Source organism: Cephus cinctus, unplaced genomic scaffold, assembly GCF_000341935.2.
Source record: "Cephus cinctus unplaced genomic scaffold, Ccin1 Ccin1_scaffold0215, whole genome shotgun sequence".
Taxonomy (NCBI): Eukaryota; Metazoa; Arthropoda; class Insecta; order Hymenoptera; family Cephidae; genus Cephus; species Cephus cinctus.
Window position 1 is genome coordinate 666,925 of NW_014332933.1, and position 14,738 is coordinate 681,662.

At 50.2% G+C, this 14,738-nt stretch overlaps 1 protein-coding gene across 4 annotated transcripts in view; it reads left to right on the forward strand.

The window, feature by feature from the left end:
• Positions 1–14,738, forward strand: part of LOC107265189 (transcriptional activator cubitus interruptus) — a 60,538-nt gene that overhangs the window by 38,936 nt on the left and 6,864 nt on the right. For all 4 annotated transcript variants that reach the window (XM_025082485.1, XM_015734360.2, XM_025082486.1 and 1 more), the window contains exons 2-4: positions 9,586–9,830; positions 10,468–10,557; positions 12,601–12,798. In XM_025082485.1, the coding sequence (XP_024938253.1) occupies positions 9,586–9,830; positions 10,468–10,557; positions 12,601–12,798 (533 nt within the window). The remainder of the gene's footprint in view (positions 1–9,585; positions 9,831–10,467; positions 10,558–12,600; positions 12,799–14,738) is intronic.

A 14,738-nucleotide genomic window follows, 5' to 3' on the forward strand; every position in this document is an offset into this window, starting at 1 on the left:
CCTCTATCCTTGATCTTATAAATATTCCTCATTATTTCGTGGACCTCTTCGAATCGTTTGACCCTTGATTTCCACTCGAGTCCAAGTGGCTGGTAACTTCCGTTTCTCAGCGTCTGGCGGCGTCTTTCCTTGGCCGGATAAGAAGCTGGGATCATTAGGTCTGCTCTTCTAGTTATCTCCGGGCGAAGCTGAAGAGAACGCAGCGACTGTAGAGAAATAAGGAGTGGGACTATCCGAGAGTGGTGATGCTGAGTACGGAGACAGGTTGGCTTCGTTCGGCAAATCTCAGAGAGAATTCTTGGCTCTCTCGAAGAACTGGTCCAATGATACCGACATCATCCGAGCTCCCCCCCTCCTTCCACTCGCTCGCAAAAAAGGAATAACCCGAGGTGGAACTTAAGATAAATTCATGAGCACGATGTCCTCACCAACACGGGTGCGTCCTTTGCCCCCTTTGCCCCCTTTGCCCCCTTTGCCCCCTTTGCCCCCTTTGTGCGAATGTGCACTTTGCTGCGTGGCCTTGTTTGTGTGTTTAGTGTAAGAGCAGAGAGACAGAGAGGGAGAACGAATGAAAGCGTAAGGGAGGCATCTGCGAATGCATATTCGTGCGCACCTACACCTACGTCGAGGGAGCGAGAGAGAGGGAGAGAGGGGGGGGGGTGCACGCACACTCGAATGTGCGAATGTGCACTTTGCTGCGTGGCCTTGTTTGTGTGTTTAGTGTAAGAGCAGAGAGACAGAGAGGGAGAACGAATGAAAGCGTAAGGGAGGCATCTGCGAATGCATATTCGTGCGCACCTACACCTACGTCGAGGGAGCGAGAGAGAGGGAGAGAGGGGGGGGGGTGCAGCGTGTGACGTGAGCATGTAAATGTAAAGAGGGCCGCGCGCACGCTGACTCGCATTTTATTAGCAGCAAAAGGGTTCACCAAGAGTTCGCCGGCATCGCACCAGGAGAGAGGACGTAGGAACCAGGCCCAGAAGAAGAAGAAGAAGAAGAGGACAGGGTGGAGGAGGAGGAGATGAAGAAGAGAAGGAAGAAGGTGGACAAGGGGTCCTTCTGGGGCTGGTTGGCAGGGTGTGAGGTGGAATGAGAGAGGGGGGGGCGGAGGGGGGTGCTTGTAAGTTCACACTCGCTGATCTTCTTATGCGCAGCTCAGACTCTCAGGATACATAGGGGGCCGAGACTCAGCCTCTCTTCGGGTCTCTCGGAGTCTCTGCGGTTCTACACGCGTCTCTATACGATTATGGTAGTAACAGGGAGATCTAGACTCTTTTTCTCCTTTTCCTTCTCCCTTATGTCTACCAGCTCCCTTTTTCTCTCTTTGCCTCGATATCTGTCCGACTCTTCTCTCGTACCCTTTGCCTTTATTTTATCTATTCGGATTCCGTCTGACGTCTATTTCTTTTTCGTGGTGGGTCTACTTTATTGATTAAAAGAAAAAGGCAGCGAAATCATAAGTTTTCATTTATTACTAATAATCTTCACCGGAGGACGTCACTTTCTCACGCTCGTCCTCCTCCACGCTCTTTGGTTTTAACGGATCGGCTATGATGCACTGATTTGTATGGATAAAAAAGAAAAGAAAGCCGAAAAAAGAATAACGAAAGTCCTAAGCCGAGGGTGATGAAGTTATACGAGGAGTCTTACTAAAAAGCGTGACAAAATAGTCGAAGATCACGAAGTCTCACGGGCATAACTAAAATCTTCATCGTTTCTCAAAATAGTCGGGAGCAAGAAAAAGAAAAAGGTAAGAACCGCGTCCCGCTTCGTCACACCGGACGGATATTCTTGCTTTCTTTACGGAGAATTAGGCTCATGCCGCATCGAAGATTTCCTTCGATCCCAACTGAACGGCAGAAGGACGGACGTCACGTTTCTCCGTCCAGCCGAGTTTATGACGGAATTGAATTTTTTCACATGGAAATTGGTGGCTCCCTTTTTTTTTACGTCAGTAAAAAGAATCCAAGACAGGTGAACATCCGGGATGATCCTTTTAGCATCTCTTGCTCCGTCTCGTAGGAAGTTTACTCAGAGCCTCAATAGAGTTATTAGTCACGCTCCTCCCGTAAAGATATTCGCTCTTATTTTACCTTTAGACCCCCCTCGCCTCTCTCTCTCCATTACTCAACACTCCCTCCCTCTGTCTCTCTCCGTCTTCATCAGCTCCTATACCTTTTTCTACCTTCCACCTTCTATCCTTTCCCCAAGAGTTTATTAGACCTTCCGTGACTATCCGATCCCCCGGTGATCTCTATCCTCCTCTTCACGCATTCTTCGTGCTTCACGCTTTTTCATCAGGTCCGATACACGTATATGGGTGCACCGGTGCACCAGTGCCCAGGCATCGCCCGGTACAAAGCGGCCATGTTAGTTTTGCCCGTAGGACCTTTACTAACGTAACTTCTCTCACCTCGGCAGATCTCTCCCTGGCTTGTTTTATTTCACTTTTTTTCATCTCTTTTCAGCCCATCTGCTTCTATACTCTTGTTTCTCTTCTTTATTTCCTGATCCCGTTTCTTCATCCACTTCTCCCATCAGATGCTTCTGACTTTCCATTCCTGCCTCCTCTTCTTCTTCCTCCTCCTCGAGCCGTGTACAATAATATCGTAATATCCTCCGCAGCAGCGAGCCGCTGGGAACTCGGTGAGCCGAGGAAGCCGGTGAATGGGAGAAGCGAGTGTAGAGATGAAAATAAAGTAAACACCCTGAGGAATCTGAATAGAGATTCCAGAAGAGGTGCGTATTACTTCTTACTAAACTCCAACCTAAGTAAACACTTGGCAACGACCCTACTTATTATTCATGCCCTCTTTCCGACTGGATCGACTTACTAGGACCTTTCGAAAATCCTAACGCGTCCCATTATACCACGTGAGAATGAAAAGTACGCGAAGGAAAAGAGAGACGCAGGAATTCCACGTGTTAAACTGTCAGACTCCTAATTCACCAAGTCCCCAAGAGTCCCGCGAGCCACGGCCGAGATTCAATTTGCCTGGCGCCGATTATAATTGCAGCGGATTCGAGTCACAGTCGCAAGGGCGACGCGTCTTGAAATATAATAATCCTAAGCCTTTTGTCCGCGCCGTCTTCCCGTCTTCCCGTCTTCCCGTCTTCCCGCAGGACTCCGCAGCGATTGGCCCGCCGATAGGAGGTTCGTTCGGGATAGGATCGTTTCCCAAGTACCTTCGGAGTTGGACTCCTTAAAGGAAGGATAGAGGACTGCATTCGATTAAGTATTATCCGAGGGGATGAATTATTCAGTAGCCTCCCGGTACATTTTTGCGCACGAATTACTTCATTAACGTGCCGTGTCCGCATCCTGTCGAGAGACCCGAGAGGTCCTGCCTGGCATATCGATCCTTTCCCAGCCGAAAGGCCCTCGTATCCACGAAGGTCCTCCCTGGCTGCGGCCGACTGCCCGACGCCCTGCGTCGAGGCGCCTCCGGACGATAATTCACGGTGAACGAGGACTCGACGACCGCAGCCTCCGACGCGAGATGTTTCACGAATGTCAGCCCAGTGTTTTCGTAGGATCCTTCGGGGCAGATCCTCGAACCCCGAACCATTCACAGGCCTAAGGACGCGATTATGGTTGTTGCAACGAAGTAGCGCGTGTCCTTCGATTCACTCGATAATACGACTATTCGTATTCCGCATGTCTTTGCTTTTTAATCCAGCCACGTCGAAGGCGTCGCGACGCATGCAAAGCGTCTTACTCGGAGGGACTAGTTATCCAGAGACTCGACAGTTATTCCGAGAGAAATTCATTTTCTTTTTTTCTTGTACCCAAAGCAGCGTCGCCATTTTCCTGACTGGACGTCGACAGACACTTCGACGCTTGGCGTCCCCGTCCTCCTTTCCGGAGGAAACCCGGTCAAACAATTCATTGCATACAAGTCCCGATATACACCTGCGAATCCGAGAATGAACTCGTTGAACGATACCAACTGCTTTCCTTGCTTGTAAAAGGTTCTTACCTAAAATTCAACTTGGAGGCTAACCTGCCGCTGATTGGATGAAAATCGTTCAAGTCGAGTGAAAAAAAAAAATAAAAAATAAAAAGAGAAAGGTCCTCTTCGGATCTCCCAGAGCTTTCTTCGTTATCTGTAAAAGTGCCCTAATGTGGTCCCTAAGGTTGACTCTGGCTAGTCGATGCTCCCACAGTTCGAATCGGTCAAATCGACGATAAAACTTACAAGGGTTGGCAGCCTGATAAATCTGTTCGGTGGTTGCGCGCAGCGATAACTTGCATTGGTAGAAAACACAGAAAGCGCATTAATGTCCCATGCGAGTCCTTTCCCTGCCGTCCCGCGAAGGATATCATTAGGCACCCTTAGCTCGAAGGACCCGAGAGATCGTTTAAAGTAAATAACAATAATCATAATAAAAAATAAAAATACTCTACGGGCAAGACGATCAGATCCAATACCGAAGGGGCACCGGTCCACGTCCTGACTCCTTCCTCTATTTTCCATAATTGCCCCCCACCCCCTCCCGCGGGCCATAATTAACAAAGAAAAACAATGATCCGCCTCTAATTTACTCTCGTCCTGACACTCGCAACGCGCAGCACACCACACGCGTCCTCGCGCACGCGTGTTAATTCATTGCACGCGTGGAATAAATTCCCGTTTGGGGTTAAATAAACAAGCGGAGTCCACGTATCCTTGTTGGTTCATTGATACCGCGCATACCTAGGCGCATGCGCAGTAACACTAAGTAGCGTGATAATGCCATTAAAAACTGGTTAGGCGTTATAACGTCACGGCGCAGCAACGTCGGCCGGAAGCCCCTTCGGCTTCTTAATCATCATCATAATCATTATTATCCTACACTCTATACCCCTCTTGCCCATTTTTTAGCCAGTCATCTTTCTTACCTGTTATACTCAACCTCCCCGCCGTAAACAAACTCGTACGAGCATACACCTACTACATGTGTTCAATTGTTAGCCATAACGAGAGGGAAGTTTACACAGGGAACAGTCATTGGCTGCCTGACTAATTAACTTGGACTAATCATTAATGTAGTCGGGGCCAAGGGTGCCAAAGTCTATAAATAAAATTAACCCGTCGGATCTTCCGTCCTTTCGCTCTGGCATTGGTCTACCGGCGATTTTCCTTCTCGTTCCTGCCTACGTTGAGAATTCGCCTGCACGAGGACGCGCCTTGAATCTGCATCAATGGCACGCATGTTAATGGGCCTTCGTGACTCGATGATCGGACCTGTAAGTATCTCCATTAAGGCGACTCCCTTCCAACGACCGGGCACGTCTTCATTGTGCCAGGAGATTCGACGTCTCTATGGCGGCGTCTTGGCGAGCTAACGGTATCTCGGAATCGAACGGTTTTAGGATGCCTGGCGCTCCTCTTCTCTAATTCATTAACGTCTCGAATAACGAGGCAATTCGCCACGTTAAAAGTTCTAGAAGGTTCGGCTGTGAATTCTTTAAGGGGGTCTTTAATCCGACGCTGCTTGACTTTCGCGTATATCGACTTGCCTTCCAGAACGGACTCGACTCGTTCGTGCGTCGTGCTCGAGGAAAAGGAAAAACCGAAGGGCGTCGCTCGGCAGGAAACCGGAGATGTTCTGGCGGAAACGGGTGGCGCGTAAAACGGTAACGGGAGCTACGCGGCTGTATACGAACGAGTGTCCATGGACTCCATGGAGTCTGGGCTAGAATAGTCAGAGGTACCGACCTGTGTGTTCTCTCGTTGTATCGCTACAGGAACTATATGCGCATATAACTATACACGTGAGAGCAGAGGGAAGACGATGCTGGGCGCCATTGGGGTGCATGCTAAATATAAAATTATACGAGTGAACTTGTGACCCTTGGCTGAGGGGCAGCAGGATCCCTCGGAGGTTATAAGATTATCCGGGATGGGAGAGAGAGAGAGAGAGACAGAAGTATAATGGGTCGGGAGGATATAAGCACGAAGTGGGATATAACGAAGAGAGGAGAAACTAACGATTATCCGCTGCGAAGTAAATAACGAGAAATATCCCGTGAAGATTCTTCTTCGCGCGAGCCAAACGACATCCTACGGTCCCATGGTAAGAGGAGGATGGACCAAAGTCTCTCGATATCGTTACACCACTCTGATTTTCTCTCCAGCCGTAATCTCGAGCTCGTTCACTGCTTCTACTAGACTTCCTCTCTATTCGATCTTCCTTTTTTCTTTTCTTCCTCTCTTTTTTCTCTTTCTTTTTTTTTCTTGCGGCTGCGTTTGAAGCGCGTGCCCGCACGCTGCCGTCCGCCATATGGCTTCCTACTGCGCTTTTCCTACTCGCTCCTCGGCCTATCCGAATCGAGCAATCCCTTTTATAGGTTGTCACGGCGGCTCCTTCGAAGCCCGCTCGAGATCCCGCGCAGCCTAATAAATATGACAACCCGAGACCTCGTGGAAGTGTTAGGCCCTGGGTCCCCCGTTAAGTCGCCAAGTGTGCCCAACCAGCAGTACGTCTGCTCCCTCCTTGGGACCTTCGGCCGCAGCCAGACCAATACGAGAGTTCGACAGATGGGGCCAGTTTCGTCTTTCGCAGACCTTTCCCTTTCCTTTCCTCCCATCGAGGCCCCTCTCGCCGCAGATGTCACTTTACCTACCGTTTACTGGCATCACTAATTATCCTAGGGACCCCGTTAATTGGCTCGCGAACCAAACCATCCAGACGGCTCGGTCCAGGGACGCCTTGGGGAAGCTGAGGGGAGAGGGAGGATTCTCACTTCATCCAAGTGCACCAGGAGCGAGAGAGAGAAAAAGAGACAGAGAGTGTCGGATGAAGATATAGGCTAGTCCCCAGAACCGGGCTATTCCCTCTCTCTCTCTCTCTCTCTCTCTCTCTCTCTCTTCCTCTCTTTCATCGTGGATCGTCAAGTATTCGTTAGGGGGATGGATGAACCATGGTCGCTATACGCACATAAAGATAGATGCGTCGGTTTCCGGTGTGTCGAGTTAACGACTCGGGTTTTATCTGTTTGCTCGAGTCCCTTTCGTGACCTCAAGGCACGCGGACTCGGCAGGGCTGCCAATGCCGTGTAGACTCATACACGTACACGTTCAAGGTGCGTCAGACCAATTCGGAGTTAATGCACCGACGTGGATACCCGAGTAGCGCACGTAGCGCAGGGATGGAAGTCAAGTGAGAAGGAGACGAGGGAAGGGAAGCTGCGGTATAGATCGAGTCATCTGGCACTCAGCAGGATTGAAAATAGAATCGGCGCGGGGTCCGGGGGGGCCGCAAAAAGAGCCAGTCAAACTGAGCCTGACGATGTTTTCATTGTAATTATGTCTTCTGTCCTCCTTAATTCGTGCCGCTTGCTTTTTCAACGGCTCCTCTCCTCTCCTCGCCGCCCCTCGCCACTCCACACCTCATCCGCCCGAGGAGGATGTGTCGGGAGGCCTAATTCCTCAGTCAGTCAGTCAGGTTACATCATTCCTGCTGAATGCCTAGAAGAGTAATCTGACCGGCGACAACAACAGCAGCAACAGCATCACCAGCCGGCTGGACCGGATTGTTCTTTAGTGGAATCAGGGTGAAGAGGACAGATTAAGTGTGCAGGGCAAAAGTCGATGACTAGAAGTCCATGAGAGACGATGAGAGAGAAGGAGGGAAAAACGGTAGAGGAAATGAGAGAAAATTAAATAGGTTCGAGAGAGAGAGAGAGAGAGAGAGAGAGAGAGAGAGAGAGAGAGAGAGAGAGAGAGAGAGAGAGAGAGAGAGAGAGAGGGAATAGCCCGGTTCTGGGGACTAGCCTATATCTTCATCCGACACTCTCTGTCTCTTTTTCTCTCTCTCGCTCCTGGTGCACTTGGATGAAGTGAGAATCCTCCCTCTCCCCTCAGCTTCCCCAAGGAGAGGAGTCCGTCATGAGACGAAGGGGGGATGGCGAGGGGGTCGAGGGGGAAAAGAACGCAATGCGACAACAACGTGCTCAGCCGAGCAGAAGAAACGCGTCGCTAACGAGCCGAATTCCGCGATGCTTTCCACGAAAGGCCGCCGACGATTCGACCGAGCAGTCGACTAGTCGAGCAGTCGAGCAGTCGAGCAGTAGTCGATTGGAGATCGCTAATTCGTCAACTGGGTACGCGGCCTGTTCGGTAGCTGTTAGCGCTTCCTCTGCGGCGCCTACTTGCCGCGGTAACCGAGATTTGTGGACTCTGAGCAAAGTCAAACACGAGCCAGCCTCTCCCGTCTCTCTTATCTTTGCTTAGCAAACTCACGGAGCACGACTAATATTTATACAGAGATGTACGCGGCAAACAAGCTTGCACCCGTACTCAAACGGGATAATCCTCAGCATCCTCATCAGCATCTGGTAGCACCTTAAGTGTCCTAAGCGGAAATGGTGCCCAGACCCGATTCAAGACCAATTGGTATCTGCAGTTGGGATTCTTCAATGGATTCTTCATGTTTACGTAAGCAGCCCGTAGATGAGATCAGAGGACTTTGAGGAAATGGAAGAGTTCAGCTAAATCGAGGACCCAGGTCGAGCTGAGATCTAAGGGCCGTGTCGAACCACCTGACGACGCTCTTTGTGGATGAGCGGAGAGTGGCTCGGAGAGAGGAAGAGCGAGACTGCGAGAGTGAGACACGCGGAGACAAGAGGATCTTTGAGGAGTCCCGAGAGACGGGAGATCTCGAGACACGCGCCATTTCATTGCGTCTCGAGCGTCGCCTGTTACCATCGCTCAAACGAGACGCAAAGAAGAAATGAAAAAAAGAAAAATAACAAAAATTCAAGCTGCCAGGGAGTCATGACTTATTCTCCTGGTTCTTCTGAACGTCTCCTTTGTCTGGACAAACTTACTCTGCTCGGACTGCTTGGCACCTTTTTTTAAGGCTTAATCCATTAAAAAGTGGTGCCGACACGTACGGCCCATTTTAGGTGGATTTGCCAAAATGGTTGCACCTACAGAATTCTGCGAGCCCCTTTTTCTGACAATGCCCCTAGCGCTAGGCTCATGCCCGAAAGTCCTGTTCAGGTCAGGCCCAACGTTACCACGATGAAGCTTGGCATTTACTTCTCTATACATAAATAGGATCACCGGCACGGCTTTCGCTGAATGGCTCCAGGACTTTCGGGGAGAACTGAAAAGTCTCCTGGGGTCTTCGGACCAGAATGCATTTCGGGCGAGAGAAGCTGAGGATCTGCTCGACCCATCCCGCTCCCTTAATAAGGTCTGCGTACGCGTTGCGGTGTCTTGGAGATAAGTTTGGAGGTTAGAGGGCTCGGCCTAATCCGAGACAGCACGTAATAAATGTTCCCCGGGACCCTCGTAAAGGGTGACATGTTTTCACCCCGAATGTCCCCCATGTCGTGCGTGTTTTCTATAGACTATATCCTCGTTACCCCAACTACAAGAGGGTGGCTCCGGACATTTATCATGAAGACTTTTCGGCCCGTTGAAGAATTCTTCCATTTTCAGTGTAAAAGCTCCAAATTGCCATGAAAAAAAAAAAAAAAAAAAAAAAAAAAAAAAAAAAAAAAACTAAAATAAATCACGGACAGAACTGGCAATTCCGAAATAGATGGAAGGATCGTTTGACGTTTCAACATTTTTTTTCTGACTCTTACAGATTATCCGGCAGCACGACGGCGATCGGCAGCGCCGCTGGTGGAAACGGCGGGGCCGGCAGTGGTAGCGGGGGCGCCGGAAGTGGCGGAGGCGGTGGAAACGCGACTTCCGGTGGCGATTTCTTACGCAGAAGTCACCCCCTCTCGGAGCACACGCCACTTCACCCCGCCTATCGGCTCAACTACATGGACCACATTTATCATCAGCTCCAGGCCTCCACGCACAGTCCCAACGCCTCGTTACACGGTAATGATCAACAATTATTTTGGCTCGATTAGAAATTCGGCGATTCGTAACGACAGCCAGAAACTGGCAGCATCTGCCAAATCTCCAGGATGCGAGTCAAAATGGCGTCGCTCCTTTTGCTTCCCTTCTGCTTTATGTTCCCGAGAAATCTCCAGGAGTGCTCTCGAGAATCCTATCGAATTACGCGAACGTCCCGCTTCTGGGATCCAATAGCGAACCTTCGTAACAGAGAAGAGGCCTCTTCTCTTGGGTCTCCGTGAGGTCGCAGCTATCCCTGTGTGCGTTGATGCGCATGGCCAGCGTCAAGCCCTGTCAAAAAGCAGCCCGCATTTCCGGCGGAAGTCTCTCTTCGAGTTCCAGAACCCTGTCTGCACCCATAGGCCATACTTCAATTCTCTGCAGTCGGCTCGACGACAGGAGACCCTTTCTTCTCTTTTCACGATTCGCTTTACTCTCGTCACCCCCTTATGTCGTCGTCCTCCTAGCTTGGACGTACCGGGACCCACCTAGGGTTCAGTAGATTTTCTTCCGGTTGACAGTCACATCGCTTAACCCGTACCTGCGGTACATTTTCCTATTGGGATGCTGACGAGACGATTATGGACCACTAATGATATTTTTTATTCTCTCGTTTCAGGGCTGGCTGGTTTGGGCCCAGAGTACCTATTGCACGCGGCAGGCCCCGCGAGCACCCTCGCATCCTCGGAATTCCCTTTTTCCATTGACGGTGAGTACCTTCCTAGTGAAATATCGACGACTGGTACCTAGTACCTGCGTTCGCTTCTAGCACTGCCAAGATGCTCCAGACTATCAGGATCCTATCGACGTGATCGATAAAAGTCCCAGAAGCGAAACCCGACACTGTGGCTTCGGCTCCTGAGGACCAAGGAACCCTCGAATTCGTAGCTGCCTCAGATCGACAATGTGGTCGCAACTAAATTCCCAGACACTTCCGTAAAACGATACCGGACACCCCGATGAACCGAGGCAACTCGGCTCCGCATCGTCTTCGTGGATTTTTCAAGAGGCTACAGGAACTAATCGTCAGGCCGATATTGGCCCTTAAAACCGCATAAAATCTTCGTAATATCTTTGCTCGATTTTTATCGATAACCTTGGAAAGATAGGATAATGCGAAATCCTGCTGTTGGCCGTGTAAGCCTGGCAAGTTGTTGGTTGCTGCCGTACAAAGCTAAACGGAGGAGTGAGAAAGAGAGAGAGAGAGAGAGAGAGAGAGAGTGAGAGAGAGAGAGCGGTAGGACGGGGTGGGCGGAGGGGAGGAAAGGTTGGTTGGCTAAAAGAGGACTGAAAGGGTAAACGGGGCCTCGTTAGCCGCCACCGGCGCATAATTGAATCGACTCGGAGCGACACGACCTCATTAACACCTTAGCGCCTACCCTACAGGTTGTCTCACGTTTCTTCCACCTTATACTTCTGCACTTACTACACCACCTTCCATTTCACTTAAGCTTCCAATTATCATGACGCGTTTATTCATGAAATTCAGTAAAACTTGATCCAGCGGAAACCAGTTGGTTCTCTCAATTAAATCGGCTTTAGCCAATCGGAAGGATACGTTGAAATTTATCGTGCAGAAGGGCGCGAATCTTGAAACCTCATATTTTTTTGTCAGTGTATAAAGTTCCAAGGAATTTCTGTTTTTTTTTTTTTGTTATTGTACAATATTATCAATTACAACGCAATCAAGGTTCCTCGATCAGGTCTTATCAATATTCATTTTCTCATTGATAAACATGCTTGCCCCATATCCCAGCCAAACGGATGGCTGTTTTTGAATGGTTCTGTAGCCCAGTGGCATGCACGCAGAGTAGCACCAGCAAACCGCGCCGATGGTAGCGGCCGATTGCACCAATTTACATGTCTCAATCCCATGTTCGCCCCGAGAGGAACTCCTTACCGAACGTGTAGGGCCAGAGGGTCAGAAGTGCTGAGAAGCCCGTCGTTCGCATATTCATTAAAGACTGCGACAACCAAGCCGAGCCAACCTCACCTTAACTCCTACGATAAGATATCTAGAGGGGAAAGAAATGAGCACAGAAACCAAGTCCCGACAAGGGACCAATCGAATCGACCAAAACTGGAGGCGAGGAGTCCAGGAGTCCAGGAGTGCCAACATGGCGGGATAAGAGGAACGCTTCAGGAAAGAGGAGAACAATTTGATAAGTCCTCGAATTAATAAGCGACGATCAGGATGGAGGAGTAAATGAAAATAAAAGTAAGCGTTGGCGATAAAGAGAAGGAAAAGAGAATGAAAGAAAAAAAAAGGAAATGAAAGCAAAAGAGAAGAAAAGACAAAGTTGGCCCGCCGCGAGTAACCTTATACCTGTTATACGCGAGGCAGAGCAGCCAACCGAGCGTAAAGAAGAGCGAATGAACGAGTGAAGTTCCTCCGGGGGCTGCTCCTTGTGTATCGCGTTCCATGGCTTAAGTATTCAAACCACCTCAACCACCGGTGCAGCTCGCTTTAGCGTTCGCCTTTAACCAAGTGCCTCGTGCATTACGTGCCCACGTTCTCGGGCTGCGGTCGCAGGAGGCAAACGCTGCGAAAACGTTCAGGCCGCAAGATTAATTTTCACACATTTTATTTTATCTTCTTGTCTTTGCTTCTTCGACACGTTGCCACGGCAACGTCCGAGCAAATTTTCGTACTTTTAACGGAGTTTGAAAATTGGACATTTTTATTCCACAAACGATGATCCAATAGACACGTTACCAGTGCAACCCTAACCTAGAATCTTCTTTGTTTCAGCATCTTCGAGGCTAGGGAGTCCCAGGGCGTCGGCTTCAGCCATCAGGGCAAGTCGAAAAAGGGCCCTGAGCAGTTCCCCGTACTCGGACCGATTCGATATCGACAGTATGATCCGATTCAGTCCCAACAGTCTCGCCTCGATCGTTAATGGATCGCGAAGTAGCAGCGCCAGTGGCAGTTACGGCCATTTATCAGCCGGTACGTATTTAATCCGCTGCACGAACTTTTAAAAGATGCGGAACTTTCGAAGAAATAATACAATCGATCTGATACCCATGGAGCGACCCGGCAAAAGCATCTCCGATGCTCCGAAGACGAAAATAGGAGGCCCAAGAAGCGGTGGCCGGTACATCGAAGTGCCGAGTCCCCGGTACGGGGCTCCCGACCCGTCCCCACCCGTCCCCACCCGTCGACGTACCGCCGAGCACGGGACTTGGGCCTGCGTTAATTTCCTATTGAATGAAGTAATAAACGCTTTGAAATTCAAGTCGCGTCGTTCGTCACCGAAAGATCCCGGGGTCGTTTGGTCGCTCGCTTGACGCGCTTTACAGCGCCTTTCGTTTCCAGCGGACCGAAGCTCAGATTATTCTTAAGCGCCTGGCTGACTGTGAATTTCTAATAAACTTATCCTCGGCCTCCGATAAATATACTGGATGCTTGCCTGAATCGTGAGATAAGTGGAAAGTACCTACCCAGTAATGAGGAAGCTGCATCTCGAAATGGCGACTACAGACCTAACGTTCTCAATAAGATATTAGAATGAAGCCGGCAGCGAGTAGCCCCAGGCGCATTCCAGGTTGTCTTCTTATCCAAGTGTAAACAGGCCGCGGGAAGTAAGTGGGACAAATAAATGAAATAAATCGAAACAAGAAAATCGGGTAGTCAGGTAAGGCGTAATCCCGAGGAAATAATCACGAGCGCGGTGCGTATCGATGTGCGCGGGAATTTTAAATTGAACAACTTGATACGAGCCTCGACCCCGCTTATTTGCCTGATCCAGATAAACGGCAATCACGCGCCTACTCCCGTATGCACTCCCTACGTCTGTAATAAATAAAGCGTGCGAATCCCGTGGGTGGATGCCCCTTTGCACGGACAGCAGGGATGCCAACCGAACCAGGAAGACACGTAGGCACCTATCGAGATTGGCAATTCCGGGAGATTTGAAAGCCGTCGGCACGTTGCACGTTGCACGTTGCACGTTGCGTGATGCACTCGCCTCCCGGGGACTGAACTCACCTGCAGTTGCACCAACGTTCATTCGCGAAATGACCGGCTGACGCTCCGCTGCTAATCGCTAAACGTCTCTAGACACGCAATGACGCAATTGCACCTGGGTTGCATCCCATCATCCGCGCACGCACATGCGCACGTGTATTCCTGAGCAGGGGATGAGTGGAGAGGGCGCAGTCGCAGCTTCCAAATATCTCAATCGCCCCGCGCGAATGCAAATGGACCAAGAGAGGAGGGACGCATCTCAGATCTAAGGAAGGTGGAGAATCGAGGAGGCAGGCAGCCGTAAAAGATACTACAGGCCGGGCATCGTTAACGCGTCTTAGCTACCGTTCACTGCGTCATCGTAAAATGCAGCTGACGATGCGCTCCGAATTTAAAGCCGACTCCCAGCGCTCCAATGATAATACAGTCGAAGGAAGATGCCTTGCTCGCCATCGTACTTATCATTCCGATATTAGTTCTGGGATCTATCGATGGAATATCAATGCCTTAGGTGTCGAATGTCAAATGCATCCAGGCGCTTGGCAGCGCCGCCCCTGTGGACGCGGCAGCGTCAGGAAGCTGTCACCGGTCGGGGATATTCCTTAAGGACGCGACCACGTCGGTTGACTGACAGGGCATCGGCGTTTCGATTAAGATTACAATGTGGTGGGGGGTGACCGACCCGCTCGCCCGCTCGCAGAGTCACGTCACGTTACCTACGCACAAGATAACCATATTAGTCCCGGTTGATCTAGTCATAACAATTAATGTCGCTGTACGACGCTCGTGTACTCTGGCGGATGTCTTGGGTAACAGATAAGGGCTTCTGAAAAGTTAACGCTCGCTGCTTTTATTTTGCGACTCGTTACGATACCGTGTTGCGGAAATGATCGGGGAGTTGCATGAGGCGTGCAGAAGGG